The sequence below is a fragment of the Alosa sapidissima genome, chromosome 2 (assembly GCF_018492685.1).
Source record: "Alosa sapidissima isolate fAloSap1 chromosome 2, fAloSap1.pri, whole genome shotgun sequence".
Taxonomy (NCBI): Eukaryota; Metazoa; Chordata; class Actinopteri; order Clupeiformes; family Clupeidae; genus Alosa; species Alosa sapidissima.
The window spans coordinates 509,310-533,977 of NC_055958.1; the positions used below are offsets into that span (position 1 = coordinate 509,310).

The window sequence follows — 24,668 nt, forward strand, 5'->3', positions numbered from 1 at the left end:
CGGATTTATAGTCACATTCACATACAAACTCACACACTTACTCTTGCCTACACTTACGCACCCTCTCAAATGAAATGTGAAAGTGGTCAGTGATGCTCTCTAAGTGAACAGTGGTCAGTGAACAACATTTTAGTTCTGACAAAGAATGGTAGGCTATTGCCTGGAACAACACAATCAACCAGGTTTCCCAGAGGAACCCTAACATGCACCATGATGTGAAATTATATGGAGCTAAATTTGTCTCAATAATATTTGTATATGCGCAGAGGGGGATCCACAAATATTTCTTGATTTGCATGTGTGTTTTGATATCTACAAATAAAAAAATCATATTTGTAACTCGTATATTGGTTTTTACAAATATAGATGTGCATTTGTAAATAAAATGCCATTTGTAAAACCTAAAATTTCATTTGTGAAATGTGATTCTGCATTTGTGGATCACCAGCACACACATTCTTCCCTTTCCAAAGTTACGTGTTTTTGAGACGTTCTTCGCATGAAAGTCGCACAAATGCACATGCAAAAAAATCATATTTGTAACTTGTAAATTGGTTTTCACAATTGTAGATGTGTATTTGTAAATGAAATGGAATTTGTAAAACTGAAAATTGCATTTGTGAAATCTAATTTTGCATTTGTGGATCACCAGCACACACAGTTTTCGTTTTCGCATTTGTGGATCAGCATACGTATTTTTGAGACAAACTTTGCGGCAGAGAAGCCACCCAGATCCACAAGTAGCCTGCTGACAACAAGCTTTTTGATGGAAAAGAAAAGTGGTGTTTCATTTCTATAATCTTTGTTAGTGAACGCATAAAACCGTCAGTTTGTAATGTACAAGAAATGTGGTAGCACAGTGGTTAGAGGAGTGAGCTCTGACCCCAAGGATTGTTGGCTCAGCGCAACATTTCATATACAGTTCCAATTCTATGAGCCCACCTGAACAGCTGTTTTAACGTTGCCAGCTGTTGTTTTTTTTTTTTAGCCAAGAACTGACAGTGTGAAAGGCCCAACTGATCCGTTTCCAAGTTTACACTGAATAAGGAGAGGTAAATAGGTCTATTATTTAGATAGAAGTAGCTATTGCACTGGTAAATAGATCACATAAATTCCCATTGAGAGACTGTATAGCCTACTGATAAGCTAGCTAGCAGGCAAACTAACTTAGCTAACTTTTCTACCTGTAGGCTATAAGTTAACCCTTTGTTCACGGCCTGCTTAAACACAGCCCATAAGATAGGCTATCAATCACTAATAAGGTCGAGATTTCACTCAAGCGTCTGATGTTCATAACTCTGTTCTAGAATCTTTGGTTTTAACACATAAAGCCTCAGTTGCTAGGTAACTATAAACAAACTCAAAGATCGTAATTCTTGATTTCGCTTGCAAACTGACGGTTTTATGCGTTTACTAAACAAAGATTATGGAAATTAAACACCACTTTTCCATCAAAAAGCTTGCTGTAAAAGGCATAACTTGTTAGATTAAAGAACTAGGTTCGCTAGCTCTGTGTGTTATGAGTCCCATAGAACAACACTGCCATCTACTAGATTAGAAAGTGTCAGCAGGCTACTTGTGGATCTGGGTTGCTTCTCTGCCGCAAATTTTGTCTCAAAAATACGTACGTGCTGATCCACAAATGTGAAAACGAAAACTGTGTGTGCTGGTGATCCACAAATGCAAAATTAGATTTCACAAAGGCAATTTTCAGTTTTACAAATGTCATTTCATTTACAAATACACACAATTGTGAAAATCAATTTACAAGTTACAAATATAATTTTTTTATTTGTGGATATCAAAACATGAATGCAAGTCAAGAAATATTTGTGGATGTCGCCATCTACTGGATTGCGATTTCTGTGTGCCGGTGAATTAAAGTAGGCCTATTTACGTGTGGATTTCTGTGTGCCGGTGAATTAAAGTAGGCCTATTTACGTGTGGATTTCTGTGTGCCGGTGAATTAAAGTAGGCCTATTTACGTGTGGATTTCTGTGTGCCGGTGAATTAAAGTAGGCCTATTTACGTGTGGATTTGTGTGTGCCGGTGAATTAAAGTAGGCCTATTTACGTGTGGATTTGTGTGTGGAAAGGGAAGAATGTGTGTGCTGGTGATCCACAAATGCAGAATCACATTTCACAAATGAAATTTTCGGTTTTACAAATGGCATTTTATTTACAAATACACATCTATACGTATTTGTAAAAACCAATATACGAGTTACAAATATGTTTTTTTTATTTGTAGATATCAAAACACACATGCAAATCAAGAAATATTTGTGGATCCCCCTCTGCGCATATACAAATATTATTGAGACAAATTTAGCTCCATAAAATTATTTCTGTATGTGTATGCACGAGTATTGCATTTATTGTGTGTGTGTGTGTGTGTGTGTGTGTGTGTGTGTGTGTGTTGTCTATTTGTCTGTATCAAGTCAAGTCAAGTCAAGTCAAGTCGGCTTTTATTGTCAATTTCTTTACATGCACTGGTCATACAAAGAATTGAAATTTCGTTTCTTACTTTCCCATGCAGACATAGACATGCTTTAAATACAGACATAGACATACTATGGACATAGCCATAGACAATAAACATTAAATTAAAGTGCAAGACTGAAATATAGAACATGTATGTATCAAAATAGAAATATAGGACATATATTAAAAAAAAATAGAGGTAGTTGTGTTGTATATTTCTATAGTCTTAACAGTTACATGAAGTAACTGGGGGGGGGGGGGGGGTTGGTAGACAGGATCCTAGTTTCCTAGGTTCCTGGTTGGCTGGTGGGTGGGGGGGGCTGTCAGTGATGGGAGAGTGGGTAGAGTGTTCAGCATCCTGATTGCTTGGTGGATGAAGCTACTTGCCAGTCTGGTGGTGCGGGAGCGGAGGCTCCTGTACCGCTTTCCAGAGGGCAGGAGGCTGAACAGTTCGTGTGCAGGGTGGGTTGTATCCTTGACAATCATTAGTGCTTTGCGGGTGAGGCGGGTGGTGTAAATGTCCTGCAGGGAGGGGAGTGGTGCTCCAATGATCCTCTTAGCTGTGTTAACAGTGCGCTGGAGGGTCTTCCTGTTCTGATCTGTGCAGCTTCCGCCCCACACTGTGATGCTGCTGGAGACGATGCTCTCGATGGTCCCTCTGTAGAATGTAGTCATGACAGGAGGCGTGGCACTTGCCTTCTTCAATTTGCGCAAGAAGTAGAGGCGCTGCTGGGCTTTCTTCGCCAGTGATGCTGTGTTGGTGGTCCAGGAGAGGTCGTCGCTGATGTGCACCCCCAGAAATTTTGTGCTGCTCACTCTCTCCACAGCATCTCCGTCGATGGACAGTGGTGGCAGTTGTTTGTGGCCTCTCTGAAAGTTGACAACAATCTCCTTGGTCTTGCTGACATTTAGCAGGAGGTTGTTGTCTTTGCACCATTTAGCCAGCAGGTCTACTTCTTCTCTGTAGTGAGCCTCATCGCCCTTAGTGATGAGGCCCACCAGTGTTGTGTCGTCCGCAAACTTCACCAGATGGTTGGAGCTGTGAGTAGTTGTACAGTCATGTGTTAGCAGTGTGAAGAGCAGGGGGCTGAGCACACACCCTTGAGGGGCCCCCGTGCTCAGGGTCAGAGTGCTTGAGGTGTTGTTCCCGACACGTACTGCTTGTGGTCTCTGCAACAGGAAATCCAGCAGCCAGTTGCAGAGGGAGGTACTGAATCCTAGCTTGTCCAGTTTGCTGATGAGTTGTTGTGGTATTATGGTATTGAATGCTGAACTGAAGTCTATGAACAGCATTCTCACATATGAGTCTTTATTGTCTAAGTGGGTGAGGGCTGGATGGAGGGCAGAGCAGATTGCATCCTCTGTGGATCGTTTGGCTCGGTATGCAAACTGGAAGGGGTCCAGGGTGGGGGGTAGGGTGGCTTTGATGTGTGACATGACTAGCCGTTCGAAGCACTTCATGATTATGGGCGTGAGTGCTACAGGACGGTAGTCATTGAAGCATGATGGTGATGATTTCTTTGGCACGGGTATGATGGTGGCAGTTTTGAAAAGTGATGGGATGACTGCTTGCTCCAGAGAGGTGTTGAAAATGTCTGTAAGAACATCCTTCAGCTCTTCTGCACAGTCCTTCAACACTCGTCCTGGTATGTTGTCTGGGCCTGCTGCTTTGCGTGGGTTAATGGTGGCTAGTGTCCTCTTCACGCTGGCAGAGGACAGGTACAGGGGTTGGTCGTGGGGGGGAGGTGGGGTTTTCTGTGGGTGAGTGTCCTTTTGTGCTTCAAAACGGGCGAAAAAACTGTTCAGGTCATTTAGCAGAGAGGTGTTGTTCTCACAGCTCCGTGGCGCAGGCTTGTAGTCAGTGATGGCCTGTATGCCCTGCCATAGGCTCTGTGCATCTCTGCTGTCTTTGAAGTGTGTTGTTATTTTGTCTGTGTAATCCTTTTTTGCCTTCCTGATGCCCTGGGACAGGTTAGCCCTCGCTGTTCTTAGGCCAGCTACATCTCCAGCTCTGAAGGCTTTGCATGTATTTGCATGTGTGTGTGTGTGTATTTGTGTGTGTGTGTGTGTCTGCATATGCATGTGTTTGTTGCACTGTACTCTCTGTTCCCCATTTTCCCGCCTGTTCCCGTTCTCCACGCCCATATTTGGACGGGAAAGGAAGGGAATCCCGTACTGTGACTCAGGTTTTTTTTTCTTCTTTTGGAGCCAACCCTAACCCTCCCTCCTTCTCTCCCTCCTTCTCTCCTACCCTCCCTCCTTCTCTCCTTCCCTCCCTCTGCTCAGTCTCTCTCCTTCTTTCTGTTTCCCTCCTGCCTTTCTTCCCACAGACCACTCCTCCCTCTTTCCCTCCCTCTATCTCTCTCTGATCGTTCATCTCTCTCCCTCGCTCTCTTTCTCACACCCAGTCTTTGCCCTTGCTCTGACACACACTATGGACTTGACATTTGCGGTTTGCATTCCATGTGGCTGCATCAAGACAAAATTACTGTAAAGATGTCACTCCCTCTCTCATGTTGTTACCCATGCTTTTTTGTTTTATGCATCCCCCCTCCTTCTCTCTTCTCTTTCTTCACACACAATCACACACACACAACAGAATTCCTAGTCCGTTATAACCACAAGGATGGAATTTAAACACTTGAGAGTTATATAGTAGCCTACCTGTGGTTATATTCAAAAGTTATTTAACACTTTTGAATATGTAGCCTACACACGCTAATCAACAAGTCAAATAACTACTAAGAACTTTGAAGAACACATTTCTTCAATACTGTCCTCGAGTAGTTTGACTCTAGGCTACTCTTCTTAACTTGGGAGCGACTGCCCTCTAGTGGCTATTACAGCATTGAGTTTTCTTTAGGAGACTGCTGATAGTAGGCCTTAATATCATCCACCATGTGAAAGGGTCATGATACAAATAGAATCATAAAGCACCAATTCTCTTCAGCAATATTATCCAGCAGCAATGACAGCACAACAGTAGACTTACGAGTCTATTTATTGCACTACTATGACTATTTATTGAACTTATCGATATTTAATCGGTTTCGTTTGTCAAGAAAGGCTTCAGTGTAATGGTCCACATAAATTGCCTAGTATGTAGCCAACTGTTTTCTACATTGTGTCAGAGAATTTGTGTCAACTCGAATCGCAACGTCGATACTCCTTTAAGGATAGGCTACCCTGTGGAACATACCAAATGCGAGTGTGGCTCTGTAAATAATGTCCGATGATGTCCGATAATGTCTCGGATATTGAGAGAACAGTTCGAATACTACCAACTAAATGATAATAATACGTATTTATTTTCAAGTGTAATATGTTTGATGTTGAGCTAATTATTGTTTGGTTGCTTGTTGCTTGAAACGCAACTAACACCCCCGTAATAAATCCACATACAATTTTGCCGCCATTTTTGGAGCTTGCTGCGCATGTTTTCATTTACAGAACTATCTTCTTCTAATGCAATCGTCTAATGCAAAATAGTTACCGCTAGGTCATCACGTTTGGAATAAAATGTCGACAAAAAAGAAACGCTCCCCTCATACCGAGAATTCGAGATGGGTTGTTATTGCTGCTGGTAGGCTAACAAACTACTGACATTACTGTGTCTGGCAAATGAACATGACAACCTTAACGTCAGATAACTATTTGTTAGCGGATGGTAGTTAGCATTGTGCAAACCATTGCGATCCAGGATCCAACATACATTTACAATAGCTGATTGAGTTAGTGTGCAGGTTTTATAGCGAGTAAACGATAATCAACTAATAGGCTAGCCTACGTATAGGATTTAGGAACTAACTGGCATGTTTTCTGTTCTGTGATTAGACTCCATAGTTGATGTTCCCAAAACAGATCATGGAGAGCCTACATTTGTCAGACTCCGAAACCCTGCGACAGGTGAGTTCAATGTCACTCTAGGACCTTGACTGTCATGAAGTAAAGGTTTGTTGTTGTTGGGTTATTCTAAAATATGTTTTCATTTATTAGCCCATGAATACAATGCACGTATCTAATGAATTGGTGCGAATGCATTGGCAGGAAATGCATCATTGTACCTGTTTGGCAGTGGAGACACAGATCTGTATGAGGTGAAGGCTTTTACTGAAGACTACCATTCCTGGTTCATTGGTCAAACAGTCCAGAGAGGTAAGGACGAGGATATGGGGGTTTGACTGCTTTCTAATGAAATTTGGGTTTTTATTCTACTCCATTTAGAGGTATCTTTAGCAATTCTGGATGCTGTGTGTGTGTGTGTGTGTGTGTGTGTCAGATGGCAGGCTGCTGTATATCACACCAATGGACCCTCTCTACCTGCTGCTGCCCTATCTGCAGAAGTCTGGGGCTGAGGTGAGACATTGGATGGCCGGGACAGCACGGGACACTTCTTTCCCTCTCGTCCTCAGTCTTGTCTTCCTCTGTCTTACAGACAGGCTGCACCAGGCACGTAACTGAAGCGCTTTGTTCGCAGAGTCTATAATCCGTGGAAGAGGCTTCACCAGACGTGAAAGCGGGCCGGGATGTATATAAATATACCTGGAAAAAAGACTAGTCTTCTAAAATTATTTTTATGCACTGCTAACGGAAAGCTTCAGTTGCGCAGGTGATGTAGCCTGCCAGTTACACACAGCCTTTCTCCCAATCTCTCCTCTCCCCTGCTCTTGTTCTGTCTCCTTCTCTCTCTGTTGTGGCCCAGGCTTAGCTGTATCTGTGTGTACACGGCTCTCCATAATGCTGCAAAATGCTCTATTCACTTGAATGGGCCTTCCCAACATTCGGAGGTCAGATATTTCTCGATAACAGACCATTGCTAAGTATAACGGATCACTGTCAAGGAAAATGGGTTTTGTGCTTTTTATTCACATCTTTCATATCACTCCGCAAGTAGTCCGGTCACTTTTTGCAATGGAACTTCATTCAAAAGTGTAAGCAGACGGTTGATCAGCTGGGTTCTAAAGAATGTTTGATTTGCGAACTAGCGTTAGTTGCGAACTATTTGTTTCATAGCAAAAGCCACATTGAAACGGTAACAAATAAATGTAAAGAGTCATATCATGTGGAGTTTATTTTTTCGTTTTGGCAAGTAGTAACGACTTCTACAAGTAGTACTTTTATATAAATGGTAAGGTACTTTACAATCAGAATTAATTGGCAAGCAGCTGCAGTTACTTATGTTTAATGCGGTATTGATTGCCATTGTTTAATGTTTTCAATAAAAAGCAACCTATCTACAATGAACAGGGAGAGAGTTAGATACAGAATATGGTGGGGAAGCAACGTTAAAAAAAGGGCACTCGTCAGAGGAACTTGAAGTTTTGCTGGACGAGGTGAGCTTGCACAAGGTAACACTGTTTTCCAGCTTTCGGAATAACTTGTGCAACAGCAACAAAAAAGATCTATGGAGCGACATGGCTACGCGGCCGGCGCCGTTTTTGATTCAATACAAGGTGGATCGCTGCCATAGTTGGTCGCTTACTGGACACCACCATGCTTACCCATTGATAGATCTTAACAATTTAGAGCCAAATTCTTTGCAAGCTTTTAATTATTAAAAGTGATTGCCAATTTGAACGCTTTAATGACATTACGAAATAGCTTAAGATAATTACCACCATATTAGTTCTGATACCAAATAAAGTACACTTCATAAATAGGTCTGTATCCATTACGAACATATTTTATTATTAGTCTTAAAATAGCCATAACAACATAAAATCATCGTTGAGCCACAACATTGTCAACATACCATAGTTTGACTTGTAGGCCTACTGCGCTGCGCCGAACGTGTCGGGAATCGTGCCATAACGTTAAGACAAAGGTTAAGGAATAGGTTAAGAACTACTTAGCGATAAGAACGTTTTGGGGAACCGGCCCCAGGTCTCTTTATATGGGCAAACATGACCGCTTTTTTTGTAAGCAAACTTCAGGGGTCTTCCTATGAATAGGATCGAATCCGATTGAATAGGATCAGATGGGTAGAGCTGTGCAATTGCTTTATTGCCTATGTAAGATGTTCTTTATGATGTTAATCGTTTTGTGTTAAATGTCTAACTGGCATTAATGGTCAAAGATGCAGTCAGCAATTCCTGCCAAAGAAATTACACCCCTCTGCTCACTGACTGTGAGGAGCAATTCACCGATTGGGACAAAACAAGTTTTGTTTTTTTGGATCAGAATTGCAGGCTGCAACTTAAGTGATGTTTCATAGTGACTCTCTGGCATGTAGGGGAAGTTCCAGCCGGTAGAGCAGGTGGTGAAGGATGAGGAGTTCCCAGGATGCACCAGGCTCCTCAGCTGCACACGCTCGCTAGGGTCCCTCCATCACGTGGCCGAAGAGAAAGGTGAGGACTGCTGGGGCTCCATCACATCAGGATGTGATGACCACTCGTTACACACATATTATAGACAAGTTATTAAGTGTGCTTGCAAAGCACACTTATTGTTCTTCTTCAGTTTTATTTTTCCCGTCTCCCTAATTTTTTGTCAGCTCTAGCGCCTAGGCCCTTTGAGACAGAGACACCGTTCCAACTTTAAAACGTCCGGTCAGTACCGGTGTAAGTTGGTCGCGAAGATGACGTCAGGTGGGCGTGTCGTTCGTCCGCCATATTGGATTGAACAGAAAGCGAAACTACATTTTCACAAATTTGGTCCGAACGCCACGAAACTTGACGTACATTATCCTTGGACCAAGCCTCACAAAAGTTACCGGAAGGATTTTTGATTTTCGAAAGCGTTTGCCCGTCACAGCCAAACGAAATCGGCGGCGAAGCTCCGAAACAGGAAGTCGTCCATATCTCAGGAACACTGTCACGTATCGATACTGATATTGAACTCGGGACTCCAATGTGAGGGTGAATAAGCTAAAATAAAGAGAAAACATTCCAAAAGTTTCCAGCATTTGGCAAACCACCCACCCGTATTTGGTAACTGTCACCTTCCACATTTGCAGTTGTACTGGTACATCTATCACAATGCCTTCCAAGTATGCACAATGTCTCTGGGCAGCCACAATGTCTCCGGGCAACCTTGCCCAATCATGAAATCCTTGGTCTGCCATGGGATAGTATGGACTTACGAACTGAAATGGTAAGGAGAACATTAGCTATTTATTGCTGACGTAGTACAGTTATTTTCACATTGATGGTATTCAAATTCAATTTTTCATTATTGCTAAATATCATGATGGGAGAGTATTATTAAAAATGTTACAAGTATGCAAATGCATATGTTTACGGGCATTTAGGTTTTACTGTGTTGTTTTGTTGTAAAGACATGCAAGGCATTCTGGGCCGTAATGAACAGTGGTCGGCAGCACTCCATAGGCTACGTATTAATATGAATAGGTGTTTCTGTAAACTTAGGGACAATAAACAGCTATCTCTGTTACAAAAACGAGCTGGTAATCGCTCATTGAAGAGGGAACTATGATAAAAATATTGTTTTCCTAAAAGCATGGAGTTGACGAAAGAATAAGTAAGCAATGTCACGTTAATGTTAAATAGCCTACATCTGAACGCTAGGTGGCAACGTTGTATTACATTTCACTAGTGTACTTGAAATACATGTGAGCTTCACAAGTAAGGAAGGTGCAAATATTATGTAATTTATCATGGGAAATGATTGGAAATGTTATTTCTTGTTTATTCTAATTGCAAACCACACATTCATCCATTCGTAATCACACGTACACTTTTAATACCTTGAAAAGACTAATTTCGTTTATTTGATGTTGCCTAGCAACTGGAACAGATTTCAGGGCAAAGATTCTAGAACAGCTTCAGAGAGACACGTTTTGAGTTCGTTGGCAAATACCTAAAATATTGGTATGTGTATGTGCTGGATGATGTGCTTCCTTTATGAAAGTAAGTGTTTTATAGAGTTAGACATAATGAGTCATGTTGTAGTGGTCCACATAAATGTGCCCCTTCTGTTATTAGAATGCTAAGCGGAGATTTAACATCATTCATTTCTTGTGTGGCTAGAAGCTAGCTAGCTATGTCATAGGGAGGAGATGTTGCTGTAACGTTATGGGATTTATTTTGCTTAGCGTAATGCCATGGTCATTTGATATGAGATGCTTGTACTCGTAACTTCGTCACTCGTAACTTTAGGACCTTTAGCTACTATTTTTTTTTACTAAGAGTAATTCAGAAAGCATTTTAGCCCTAAAAGTAGCGCCTGAGTCTGTGACAGCTTAAGCGAGGACTCCTAATAAGACCGATTCACAAACAATGTTTTGTGGTGGCATTTCAAGTTGCGATGTTTTGAAATGCGTCTAACAATCACGAGGGAACAATTTTGCATTGTAGGCATAACTAAGGGATGCAGTAACACCACCAACAACAACCAAAACTAGCCTACTCATTGTTTACATGTACATTAAATGTAACGTTTCATTGTGAATCAAATTAAAAGATTCTCCTCTTTGCAAACGTTGGCATAGGCATATGGTGACAGATTAATTTAATAATGTTGCTGCGTGAATCACGGTAAGAGCAAAAGAGGTGGCCACTTCTTAATGGGACTCACTGTATGGAAGTAGGCTAAGTAAAATAGAGATGTTTAAAATAAGATAACGTCACGTTCTGGATTATTATGAACTTTGGATATCTTACGTGATTGTAGCCGTTTCTAAACAACAGAAAAGCTCATCAAAATGCGTCTAAGATGCAAAGGCATATAGGACAGGACTTGGACCACAAGAAAATGCGCAATATTTCGAGAAATTACAGTTTATTGGCAGCACAGATCCATATGAGTTGGGTGAGGGAGACGAAGTACCAAGTTCAACCACAAGCGCCCCCCTTCCTCTGATAACTTCTGACATTATTCTCCTTTCTCCCTGTTTTTTTTAATAACTTTTGGAAGTCGATACCTACACCAGATGTTTTTCTCAGTCGGACCTATTGGTACAACCTAAAACACGGCAAAAATTAACCATTTTCCTTGACGATGTTTGGGATTTACTTCAGTGCCTAATGCTTTCTAATGAGGCGAGTATCTCCAATATGGCGACGTCCAGATCTGATGACACGCCGTGCAAACCCCTAATAGCTAGTGCTGTACCTACGGCTGGGCCCTCTCACAGTTTTTAAATGGTCAGTAGTGGGAACTACTGTTGCCTTCATGATTTCCTTTTAAAAGTTTCTTATAAGAAGGAGATATCAATTATCAACAATGACAAGCCAGCTGGAACCTGCGACTCTCTCTCCCTCTCGTGAGTGCAGACGCGTTCCCAATTAAATGGATCGCATAATGTTCACGTTAGATCTGCTGCAAAGGAGATAACTAAGAGTTAACTTAGTTTAACATGATGTTATCTCTATTTAACATGATCTCTATTTTGACATTGACATTGTACGTTCTCTAAGGAGAGTGAAAAGCAGTTTGCAGTAAAGCTAACCAACGTCGTCTCTATCGCAGGAGAAAAATAGCGAGCAGCCTGATAACCAAATGAAATGCTCGGCGGGCCGGATGAAAGTGCTTGGCAGGCCGGATCCGGCCCGCGGGCCGCAGTTTGCCCACCCCTGATTTAGATTCTCCTCTTTGCAAACGTTGGCACTCACTGTATGGAAGTAGGCTAAGTGAAATAGAGATGTTTAAAATAAGATAAATTTAGGATATGCCCGCTTGACAACGGCAGAGATAACTGGCCTTTGGCCATAGCAACCATTCATTTAGAATGACTGGCCTTCATAGCAACCAAGGATCTTAGCTGTGATTCATGTAGCTACAGTATGCATGCAATGTGATGCAAAGTATAGAAAGGTGATGAAATATACAGAGACAGGTCAAGAAATATAGTGCAATGTAGACAGTAGTATACAGTTGATTTACAGAGGGGGGTTTAGAGTAATATGAATTAAATATAAATATGTGCAGTGTATTAGCAGTTATCTCATACAATAAGTAGAATAATGTATGTAGATGTAGCAGTAACATTATAATAGTAGAAATAATAATATAGATATATGCAGTGTATTAACAGAATATAATAAAACAGAATAAATATGGATATTCAATATGACAAATATAAAACAGATATGTACATAACATACAGCTATGTGCAGTGTGGAAACAGTAGACGTCTGAAGAAGGGTGATTACCCGAAACGTCACGGAAAAATAAAAACAAGTGGGAGCAGAAAACCCTGGTTGAAGCGGACTTTTTCTCTTTTTTGTCCAGTGTGGAAACAGTGTCATTGTAGTGCAGAAACAACATTATAAGAGTAGCAAGAATAAGTCTATGTGCAGGATGAATAGTATAAAGATCAGTAGAATGTATAAATGTAATTACAGTAGGCCTATGTACATTTGTAAATAAATAGAAAACTATGGGTGAGAGGGATAAATTAATTTTATTTAATCGCAAAAGTAAAAAACGCAAAAAGTACAACCAAAGCTGAGCTTGATCAACTAGAACGTCTAAAGAACCAGAACTTGAGTGTAGTTTTTTGCTGGGTCCCAGGCCATGTTGGTCTGAGGGGAAATGAGAAAGCGGACAGTGCTGCTAAGCAAGCCCTCAATGAAGAAGTCACAGAATGTCAAATCCCTGCCCCAGACCTTAAACCTATACTGAACTCTTACACAGATAACTGGCAATCTGAATGGGATTAATGTACCAACAACAAGCAAGGAATGTGAATTTTGGCACATTTTCATGATCCACTGGGTCGTTATGGGCCACACAAAATACGGTGTTCCTAAAATTACTCCTATTGTGGCTATTAGAGACATGCGTTCATGAGTATCGAGCTACATTCAATGAGTTAAGTAAAATACATTCACACACAAAAAAAACATTTACATACACTCATAGCTCATATTTTTAAAATAAAACAGTGAAATAGTATCCTGACAAACAAGCAGCATTTTAATGCCTTAGTCATATTTCATAATTTCAAATTTTTCTCTAGGTTACCTGATAGCCCAGTTTGAGAGGTGCAAGACGCGTGACATTATTTATTTTTGCAGCCAATCACTGCTGTTGTTTTATTTTATTGATTTGATTTTAGTCATAGAAGCTAAATTCGAAGGCAGGCCACAGGTAAAATCCAACGAACCGCATTCACCCCGCAAGACAATAGTTGAATAGAGCTTTTGAGGTATTGCCACTGCTCCAACACTGAAAGGCACTGTTAGAATGCTTGGATCAAGCCAGGTTCACCATAGCGTATGTCACTGTCTGCTCACGTTGGTGACCGGACCAGGGCAAGCACACTTTCGCAGTTCCCGCCGGAAATGCAGTCTAGTTTAAACAGCCATCACATCAGGAAGCGATGACCACTCGTTACACACATATTATAGACAAGCTATTTAAACAGCCATCACATAAGGTAGCGATGACCATTCGTTACGCACATATTTAGAAGTCAAACAGCAGTGGCATCAGAGGCAAAGCTTGATTCCAAACTGCACATCAGAAACCAGCTGCTGATCTTTGTACAATAGGGCTGGGACAACGTGTCGACGCAAAATATGCGCGTCGATTTGTCAGACCCAAAACGTGTGCTTCCAGATATTTTGAATTTTACACCTTCAGTGTTTCCCATACGTTGACTAATCTGTGGTGGGGCGACACGAAATCAAAACCGACCGTTACACATTGATGTTCTAGACTTTAAGCTCTCAGTGGATGCAAACCGTGTATTTCTACACGCCTCTGTTCCTGAGAAATCCCAAGCTAAACAGTGGCTAGTTTTCATCAAAATCGCTGTTTTTTTCTAGAAATGGAGATATAATGTCTTTCATGAAATATGAAGTGTTGCCTGTAAACTTTCCGGGAAGTGATCAGCGAGACCTGGCGAGACTGCCACCTAGTGATAGACCCACGAAAATGGCCTGGTTTTCAGCTGACGTGCATGCGTCACTGATTCGACCCAAAGCGGCAACCGAGTTATGATAAAATGTCCAGAGTGTTTAGTTTCGTAATTCTAAAAAAAAGCTAAAAACGTAATATTAGATTCATTAGCCTAGACCATTGTTGATACAAGGATAAAAGGAAGTTTATTGTCACATGCATATAGTTACTGGAAGTAAGAAATGCAGTGAAATTATGTCTGGTGTCAGCCTATTTGTGCATTTATGGGGGGGGGAGTTTTTCCTTGTCCCTGTTGCTCTTGGGTGCTCCTTGTTGGTGCCCCTCCCCAATATTAAGTTTTTGGCACTCAACGCATGGGAAGGAAACACGTAATATTATGTTTTTGGCACTCAATGAGTTAATGGGGAGATAATCGAATTGAATCGAAATCGAATCGGACTGAAAAAATGAATCGTTAGATTAATCGATGCATCGAAAAAATAATCGCTAGATTAATCGTTTTAAAAAATAATCGTTTATACCAGCCCTAATGTACAAGTCTGTGGTTGTGGTTATATTTTTTTTCCCTTTTTTACTGTGCTGAGTTTTCTCTCTCTCTCTCTCTCTCTCTCTCTCTCTCCCTCCCTCTCCCTAGAGGTGGGCAGTCTGAAGTTCCACAGGTTCAGTCAGGAGAAGACATTGGATTGGTTGAAGAAGAAGGTCAGTCTGTCTGTCCCATCCATGTTAACATTACTCAATATGTTTATATGACACTTGAGAAAAACAAACAAATGATTGTGTTAGCCCGACCCAACCATGTGTGTGTGCGTGTGTGTGTGTGCTACAGGTCGAGAGGACGGTTGGCGCTCTCAGGAGGAGCAGCATCTCTGTGGGGGGAGGAGTGAAATCATCAACCTACATCAGGGTCAAGCAGGAAGAACAGGCCTCGGACGGTGTGTGTGTGTGTGTGTGTGTGTGTGTGTGTGTGTGCGCATTGTGTGGCGTTTCATGTGAGTAGCAACATGATCTCTGATGATTTCAGTTTGTTTTTTGTTTGGTAGTAGGGGTGGCATGGTTCGGTTCGTATCACGGTTTTAGGGTCACGGTTTACGGTTCTGTAAGGTTCTTGTTGTTATTTTTTTGTTTAATCTTTAACACTTCAGAAATACCATATTTCAGCATTTGATGTACAGCTTAATAATCCACCATTTAGGGTACAGTATTAGTATAGTCATATCATGTAATCATGCACAAACTGAAAGAATTTGACTTTGACTTTAAGCATCATTGAGACCATCTCTGAGGAAAGGTGAGATTTTGATAGAGCAAGAGTGAAGACATTGATGATTTCAACATGCTTTTAATTTATTTGGCAAAAAAGTAGGATGTGTTATTGCCATCTACAGGAATTTATGTGCCTTTTTAGCAAACTATTGACTGAAATGTTATAGAATATTTTATTTCTACACATAGCATAGCCAAGCTATGGAAGTAAAATAAATTATTATTAGCCTATACACGTTCGGCTGCTCATATAGCCTCCTACTCCCCTTAACTATTGCAAATATAGACTTGGTTGCGATTTTCAAACAGTTTTTGTGAGGGCTACTTTGTTAATGTTACTTCAGGAAACTGCAAGTAAGGGGCTGCGACCGCACAGCCTAAGCTGCTCAAGTGCCGTGAGGACGCCGCAAATGAACTTCAGAAATAATATTTAGGCTCACGATATTCAGACCTGCCCACCCTCCCGAAGCTCCCGATTAGCTACACCGGGCCTGTATAGCGTAATGAATGTTGCACGATGCTTGCACACGATCGCAGTTCTATCTCCCGAAGCTCCCGATTAGCTACACCGAGCCTGTATAGCGGAATGAATGTTGCACACGATCGCAGTTCTATGTGCCGTGTTCATTCCGCTGTCATCACAGGTCTAATCACATCCAAAATGTTCCCACAATGTTCCCAAAATGTTCCCACACACCAGACTTATGCGACGCTGGTGAATCCTCCAACTCCCTGCTGCCTTCGTCATCTCTCCCACTTGCCATTTCTACACGTGACCCGCAGCACTCCACACCTCCGCTTTCACGCGAAAGGGAATAAAACTGTCTGAGGTCATATATGTGCATGAGGCTACATTACGCCATGAACCGTCAACACCGTACGATGCACACATGCCCCCAACCGAGACAAGCGCACCGAACGGTTCAGATTTTTTTCATGAACCGTGCCACCCCTATTTGGTAGTATCTGATAATGCAGTTCTTGTGTGAGAGTGTTTGTTTGTTGGTGTTTGTGTATGAGTGTATTGGTATGTGCAACACTTAAATATGTGCCTGTCTGTTTTCCAGAGGATTACCTTCGCTATGCCCATGGACTCATATCAGAGTACATCAGTGAGGACCTCCGCAAAGACCTTCTCAAACACTTACAGTATGCACACACACACACACACACACACACAAACTAAAACAATAGTAACTGCAAGAAATCAGTAGCCTGGCGTTACCCTTGCCTACTTCTTTAGGTCCACTCTCCAGGCAGACACTAGCCTGGCTCTGCCCTCCTATGTACTTCCGCTCAATTTCCATTTTCCTTCAGTACGTCGTCTGGGTTTGCGGTATATTCGCGGGTTTTCTCTACCTGTCCAATCAGCAAACAGAGGGAGTGGGTGACAACGATGATGTTGAGGTTGTGTGAAGACGAAACCGAAACTTATTGTGAAAGTAGCAACACCAGCAAGCGTCAGAAAATGCAGTTGGAAAAATGCAGAAATTTATTTACAGCAAAGGTAGACCCACATGCATTGTTTCCTGACTGTTAATGCTGTTTATTGTCAGTTTGTAAAGGTTAGGCGAAATAGGAAGTAACGAATCTAGGAATCTCTGATCAATGTGATTGGTAAGGCTGGACCAATGATTTCAAAGTTAGTGCCCGTCACGATGCAAGTGCTGCAAATGTTTCCCTATCGAGAACTGCCAGACTTCGTGAAAGAGTCTGGATATTTCCCGGCTAGACAGACACACCTTCCACAGGTCAAATCAACAACTACAGAGTCACTTGACTCCGATACCATGACTTCATTCTTAAGGACTTACACATTTTCCACAAGAAAGCTACGGTAGTTAATCACAGTACTTGCCTACAGTAGTTAATCACAATACTTGTCTACAACCAAGACCATTTTGCATAAATATACCAGTACAACAAATAAATAAAAAAAAATGGATAATTAATTAAATAACGGAGCATAATCATACACATGATGATAATGCACATGTACACAGGTTCTGGTGTGTCATCTGTTTATGATGGCAATGATGATGATGGTCTCCTATGTAAGGTTGTGACACCACAGAATCATCTCCCCAGCATAACATTTGCTCTGTTAGTCCAACCCTCAGACTGTTAAACTCCACATCGGTCTACATGCATGTCTCTGTGCTCATCGCCATTTCAAATGAGTTCTGTCACAGGGGTGTCATCCACAGCCTTCACAAGTATGAGCGGCACAGTGGAGCCACTCTGATATGGTGTGTGTTTTTATTTTGCTTCCTCCCCTCCTGGGAGAGAAAGAGCCGGCAATATGCAGATCTAAACCTGCGCTGAGTTCAGCCGAAGGGTAGTGAACGGACGACTGAGACCACCTGAATAATCAACCAGGTTCACTACCAGAACCGACGTAGAATTTATGAACATCTGAGTAATCAACCAGGTTGACTCCCAGAACCGACGCAGAACTTATGAACACCTGAGTAATTAACCAGGCCTGTACAGACTACACGATTTGTTTTGTCTTCCACAATGATCTTTTACGATTGACCATGTCAGACTAGGCGATCAGAGAACCACAAAATCTTGCCACGTCTTGATCGTAAGATTGGCCCCATTACAAGATCTATCGTAGCCTTCTCGTCGCGTCTCATCACAATGTCAGTGTCAACACTGGAGTCATGCTAGACTTTTGGTCGTAACATTGTGGAATGTCACAGACAATAAATCGTGGGTCATTGAATATGTCACATTACAAGACGCTTCCTCCTTTGGCGTTGTTCCCGGCTTTTCATATTCTGGCACGACACTGGAAATGTGTCGTCCACGACAAAATTGTGCCAAAATCGGACTGAAATTGTGTAGTTTGCACAGGCCATTAGCGTGGCCTCCCTCGGTCTGTGGCTCCAGCCTCTATCAGAGGAATGTCTAACAACATTTCATTGCAAACAAACAAACAAACAAACAATATAGCTCTATTTTAAACAGTTTAAACACAATCAAGACTTGAGCCTCAGGATGAGGTCTTATGTCAAGTACTTCTGTTTTAAAAGTTTTAGGGCTCTGTCTCGGTGATCTAACACACACGGTCACTGGCGAATAGCTAAGGGGTTTGTCCACATTGGGGGTGGTTTTGTTATTAAACACCGGACGCCTGGCCCAACAAAGCGGTTCTTTTCTTTTTTTTTTTTTTTATAAGTATATTTTTTGGGGGGTTTTATGCCTTTAATTGACAGGATAGTGGAGAATGACAGGAAGTGAGTGGGAGAGAGAGTCGGGGTGGGATCCGGAAAGGACCACGGGGCGGGAATCGAACCCGGGTCACCGGCGTACGGTGGAGGTGCCCCAGCCAGTTGCGCCACAGCCGGGGCCAGTTCTTATGTTTCTTAATCAGTCATGGGTGTGTTTTGGGCATAGCATCCCTTAAACCAATGAAAATGACATCTGTCATTCCCTTTAACAGCAAGTAGTGCCAACTTCAAACAGCGCATTGGTATTTTGATAGTCAGCGGCACATTTGAAGGAATCTGCTTGCACGCGAGACCGTATGGAACAGGTATTCCACTAACCATGCTTTACTAAAACCTACTGTAGCAGAGTATAGCCTGCACGCACGCGAGACCGTATAGGAACAGGTAGCTTTCACTATTGACTGACAGTGGGTTACCATCGAAAACAGCCTGAAAAAAGCAACACTAATACTACACTAATACACTAACAATAATATTCAAATAATACAACACAAAATAATATTCAAATGACTGAATAAAAAAACGAAGGACATTTATCCTGCAGAGGAGTTGCTGCTTACATCTCGTGACAATGCGTCTTCAGCTGTGCTTCATATGCGCTTTTCGCTATAGACCAGGTTTTTCTTGGTCTGTAGCGTAATCCTTTTTAGATAGTGTAAAATAGCAATTTTTAGACTAGAAAATGCAATTCCAGGGAATTACCATTGCATGTAAATGCAAAAAAGCTGCTTTGTATAACATTATATTACTTACAGTATGATTATTCAGATTACATAGACGTGTCCAATATTCTTGAAAACCACTTACTTGATTAGATGTTAGCTTAGAGTATATGACAGTCAGTAAAAATAAATTGTTAATTCAATATTGATCAACATTCTTTGTTTTAATACAGCAGAATGATACTCAGAATACACTAATGAACACTTAACAACCAATGTAAGCTTGAAGTAAAAAAATCACAGTTGTGTGTGTGTGTGTGTGTGTGTATATATATATATATATATACACAACTTGATAATGCCAATCATTAGGCCTGTCACGATATAAAAAAAAATTTGCTGGACGATAAATTGTCTCAGAAATGATAATATTGTCGTTCTGAGATAATTTGTCGACTAAACGCCCCAGTGACTGTGCTCTGTCAGGAAGAGGAAGATGGCCACTTGTTGTGTTTGTCGACTAAACGCCCCAGTGACTGTGCTCTGTCGGGAAGAGGAAGATGGCCACTTGTTGTTTTCCCCAACAGGGAAAACTGCAGCGGATGATTGTGTTTTAGATGCATATGCATGTTTGTTGTGTTGCCGCTTTTAATTGCGACTGTTTTCCAACAAATGCGACACACCGACTCGCACACGTTCAGTGGTTCACCACGGGCATTCGGTTTAAATCTGAAATGCTCCCACACTGCAGCTGTCGCGTTTGGCTTAGAAACCAATTCCATCTTTTTTGTCTTTATTAGGTGTAGCCTACTCGAACTCGCAACTAGCTTTCTCTCTGCCTAGTGCCTACCAGTATACTTCTCACGCGGCCCTTTAGCTGCACTCTGTGGTAGGCTACGCCAGTAGTCCCGCCTCCCCACACACCATGCGACTGACAAGTGACTGACATGAGGGTTCACTCATCGTTACTCTAAGGACCCGAGAGGGAGAGAGAGAGAGACGAGGAAAACAAACAAGCAAATGGCATTTATCGCGGCCAGAAAAATTATCAAGCTAATTTTACTTATCATGCGATTAATTGATTTATTGAATATCGCGACAGGCCTACCAATCATATTATCCTAAGACAGATCTATTTATCAGTGGTAATTCTGAAATGGCAGCAAGAGCTAGATGTCTCAGTTAATTGTAATAAATAGGTCACTTTTGATGGTGATATAGACTGAAGAACAAGATTCAGCCCTTAAGATGATCAGTTTTAGACAGAACTTAGGTTAGAATCTTAATTTTCACACAGCACAGCTCAGGTCTAAAAACAGAGGTCTAACAGCACAGCTAAGTTTCACAGATGTCACAGCACATGATTCAAATGTATGCATGCTTCATATAGTTGTCGGCATAGTCCTCCTGCAACAATATAATACTCAGAATGTCTCAGTGTAGATCTCAGATCTACGTCTATAGTTCAAAGATATGTGCAGATATGTTGAGATATGGTCACATGTTTTTAGGAATTAATGTTAGTGTTAATGTCAGCGGTGTATGGTTGGCAGGATGTGCACACAGACAGGCACACACATAATGTAATACGCGGTCATCACCACACTGGTCTGGTCTGGTCCCTAAAAGACAAAAGCAAACCAGTTAGAGTTATACCAAAAACATGGAATGTGTACAATTGTTCAATACAACTTATTTAAGTGAGGTGGTTGCACCATAAATCTGTAATGGTAGTTAAATATCCTAGCCTATAGTATTTCACTGCAAACAAAGCAACATTTTGTGTTTTATTCATTTCTGTTAAAGGATAGTTGATAGCCAAACAGTTTAAAGTAAACAGCTTAGAACACTTCGTAGGCAAAGGGTGTGTTGTTGCTGTTGATAATCGTAAACTGAGTCTTAAGGATGGACCATTCTGATATTAAGCATCTTGATAACCAACTACACTATATCTTACAGCTTGCTAGGTCTGTTATCCACATTTTTTCTACAGATTACGATGTAGGCCTACTTTAGGATGTAGCCTACAACAACTGGGAAGCTTTAATTTATAGGCCAGAATAATGCAGAAATGAGTAGCCTAGGCCAAGTAAACATAATCTGTAGCTATGTTGACAGCACAAACGTTATACCTCAACTTCTGTAGTGTGTTTTAACAATACTTTGGTCATATGGTCCGTTTCCAAACAGTAAGGTTTTCATCAGGTCCCTTTCCACAGGTTATCAAGAGCCAGATAGTATAACGTTAGTTAAAACGCTACTGGTTAGTGAGCAAATGTAACGTTAACGTCAGTGCTTAGCTGGGAGCGACGATAGGTTTGAATGTCGTTAGCCAACATTATCGAAACCTACAGCTAACCAGTCAATTTAAAGTGACGACTTATTAACGTTGATTAGGTGGGTTTCATAACTTTCCTTACATAATAAATATCAACGGATAGGATAAGTGCTAACGTTAACTATTCCCCTAACGTTAGAACTACCGAGTTTCGCTACTTGTGACTATCATTTCATACATAGCCTATAGTATAGAATGCTACATAATATAATGTTTGACGACATAAATGAGTCAAATACCAAAAATCGGACCACTTACCTTGTCTGTAGTTAGAGAAATGTGCCTCTGGAGGAGAGTTTTACGAGCAAGTAAAGTATCACGGCAGGCCAAAACGTTCAGAAGATTCACAGCTCCAGTGGTAGAAAGATTGCAGCGGAGCTGTTGATTGCTTTCAGGTGCAGGTCACGTCATAATGCTAAAAGTTGCTGCCACGGCGGTCAATGTTAAGTCTATGGGATTTTATTGCTCTTTTATCATAAATATCTCAAAAAGTATAAGGTTCACAAATATGAAAAATATATTGTACGATTGTCCGTTACAAGAGCTTTGTAGGAGTCTTTGAATGAGGTCAGACGGTTCAGCGGTTTCAGTCGCATTAAACGTTGAATTTGGTCGGAAGAAGAATAAGAAGAAGAACAGCGATAATAGTCCATTTACATGCAACGCAATGATGCGCCAAGACCACACCTTAGGTCGTTAATTGCCACACCCCTGAGCATATTTTTCAATGAAAGAGCATGGCGAAAAATCTGAGTGTACGATAGGAATACGCTTTGCGTCAGGATAACAATACGCTGTGCGCTGAGTTTTAGATCGCCAAGATAGAGCCCTTAAACTTGGTAAAGGTAGTTTTCTGGTGATTGTCTGACTCTGAACTTATTGCGAGCATTGAGATATCATTGATGCGTTTAGGATGGCGAGGTGCTCTGTTTACAGTGGTTCTGACAAAGCATCCATTTGTTCCAGTTTGAGAAAGTTTTGATTCTAGTCACAGCTCTGACACTGCAGTAAAGTGTGTGTATCAGGATCAATAATGATCTCTCTCTCTCTCTCTCTCTCTCTCTCTCTCTTTTTTTTTTTTCTGTGTGTGTGTGTTAGTCTACCTGAGCTCAGCAGTCCCAAGCAGGAGCCTCCAGCGAAAGTAAGCCCTCTTCTCCTCCTCCTCCTCCTCCTCCTCTCCTCTCCTCCTCTTCCTCTATTCCTCCCCCTCTCCTCTCCTCCTCTTCCTCTATTCCTCCCCCTCTCCTCCCCCTCTCCTCCTCTCCCTCTCCTCTCCTCCTCCCCCTCTCCTCTCCTCCTCCTACAAAGCCTCCCCTCTGCCCCTCCTCCTCCTTCTCCTTCACTCATGAAACAGGACTTCAGTGTGTAAAGGCCTTTAGTGTCCCCTGTTCCCTGTCCCTCTGTCCTGAGGTGCATTCAAATTCGCAAACATAGGCAAACGGTTGCAGACAAAACATTTGCAAACTTAGTTTTTGGCAAACTTTTGCAAATAGTCTGAGGAGGTAGTTCTCCGCGAACATACAGTTGAGCTGGACGTGAGCTGGACGAAGTGTTACCGTTACAATGGAATGTCCACACCAAATTGTTAAAATGTAACTGTTCAGTGAAAACATGTTCACAGCGATCGTTCGCCACTTGTTTGCCAAATTTGAATGCACCTCTGGTTTTCATGCACTGCCTCTGTTCCCTGTCAGCTAGCTCTGTGCATGGCCACTGCCTTAGTGCCTGTGGCAGCAGTCTGTGCTTGTTTACAGTACATGGTGTGAATGTCATGTGTACGTCTCTTCCTTCTGTCATTGAACAGAACACACCCTCAGTGGTGCTGATATAGCCAGTAAAGACGTTGTTGTTGTCGTTGTCGTTGTCGTTGTCGTCTTCATCATGGCGGTGACATCGGTTGGTGATGTTTGTGTGGTTTCTCGGCAGAAGCGGAAACTGTCTGACGGGCCAGTGGAGGCCAAGGACGACTACACCAAGTTCAACAGCTCTGACTTTTCACGCAAAGTGAGTGCACGGCATCGTCAAGGACCAGAGGGAAAGGACAGACCATAATAACTTCTTAGTGCAGAGTGTTTATTAGTGAGAATGCGAGAATGATGAATGTTACCAGACAAAACAACAACAACAGAACAGAACAGGCAAAACAACAGCATTTACATGAAGACAGTGTTCTGTAGGGATGTAGAGACAGAACTGGCATTTGGAGACAAACAGCAGATCTATTCTTTCCTCTCTCTCCTCCAACAGTTTTTGTTTTGTTCGGCATGTGCCTCTGCTAAGGCCGTGCTTTGCGGGGAGGTTATGGAATCGCTTCTTATTCTTAATTCTAATTCTTAATTCCATTCCTGATGGGGTGTGCTTTGCTGGGCCTGGGTGCAGGGAGTGCTGCTTGTCTTCTTAGTCAAAGGGAGGTAACGACGCGCTGCTATGTTGTGTTCCTCCAGCCGCCCAAGAAGATGAGTGCGGCTCAGAAGAGCCTGGCCAAGGTGGACAAGTCAGGCATGAAAAGCATGGCGGCCTTCTTCAGCCCAAAGGTCAAGCAGGAGAAAAAGTAGACCTGTGTGTGTATGCGTGTGTTGGTGTATGTGTGTTTGTGTGTGTATGTGATGAGTGTTTTTGTTATTAAAGAACAATTTAAAGCCATCCCTGTGTGTCCCTTTGTGTATATATATATTTTTTTAAATGGCTTTATTTGTTGCCTAAACACTCTTGATAATACTCTTTTACTCTTTGACTCCTCTGTGTGTCAGTGGGCCTTATTCTCTTGAGTCCTCTGTGTCATTGGACCTTATTTTCTCAAGTCCAGGCATGTGTGCAGCACTCCGATGCTCTCATCAATATTCTAGTCCTTTCTCTG

The 24,668-nt window shown here is 41.8% G+C and overlaps 1 protein-coding gene across 2 annotated transcripts; it reads left to right on the top strand.

The window, feature by feature from the left end:
• The first annotated feature begins 5,897 nt into the window (after window positions 1-5,897).
• On the top strand, window positions 5,898-24,454 carry rnaseh2b (ribonuclease H2, subunit B). Of its 2 annotated transcripts, XM_042075119.1 has the most exons (11): window positions 5,901-6,066; window positions 6,318-6,389; window positions 6,531-6,638; window positions 6,763-6,839; window positions 8,716-8,830; window positions 14,944-15,008; window positions 15,136-15,241; window positions 16,640-16,721; window positions 22,910-22,952; window positions 23,738-23,815; window positions 24,256-24,454. In XM_042075119.1, the coding sequence occupies exons 1-11, from the start codon at window positions 6,003-6,005 to the stop codon at window positions 24,364-24,366; spliced, it is 921 nt and encodes a 306-aa protein (XP_041931053.1). In that variant the 5' UTR covers window positions 5,901-6,002; the 3' UTR covers window positions 24,367-24,454. The 2 variants fall into 2 exon arrangements, with proteins under 2 accessions (XP_041931061.1, XP_041931053.1); XM_042075127.1 differs by lacking the exon at window positions 23,738-23,815 and having other exon boundaries at window positions 5,898-6,066.
• Window positions 24,455-24,668: the final 214 nt, after the last annotated feature.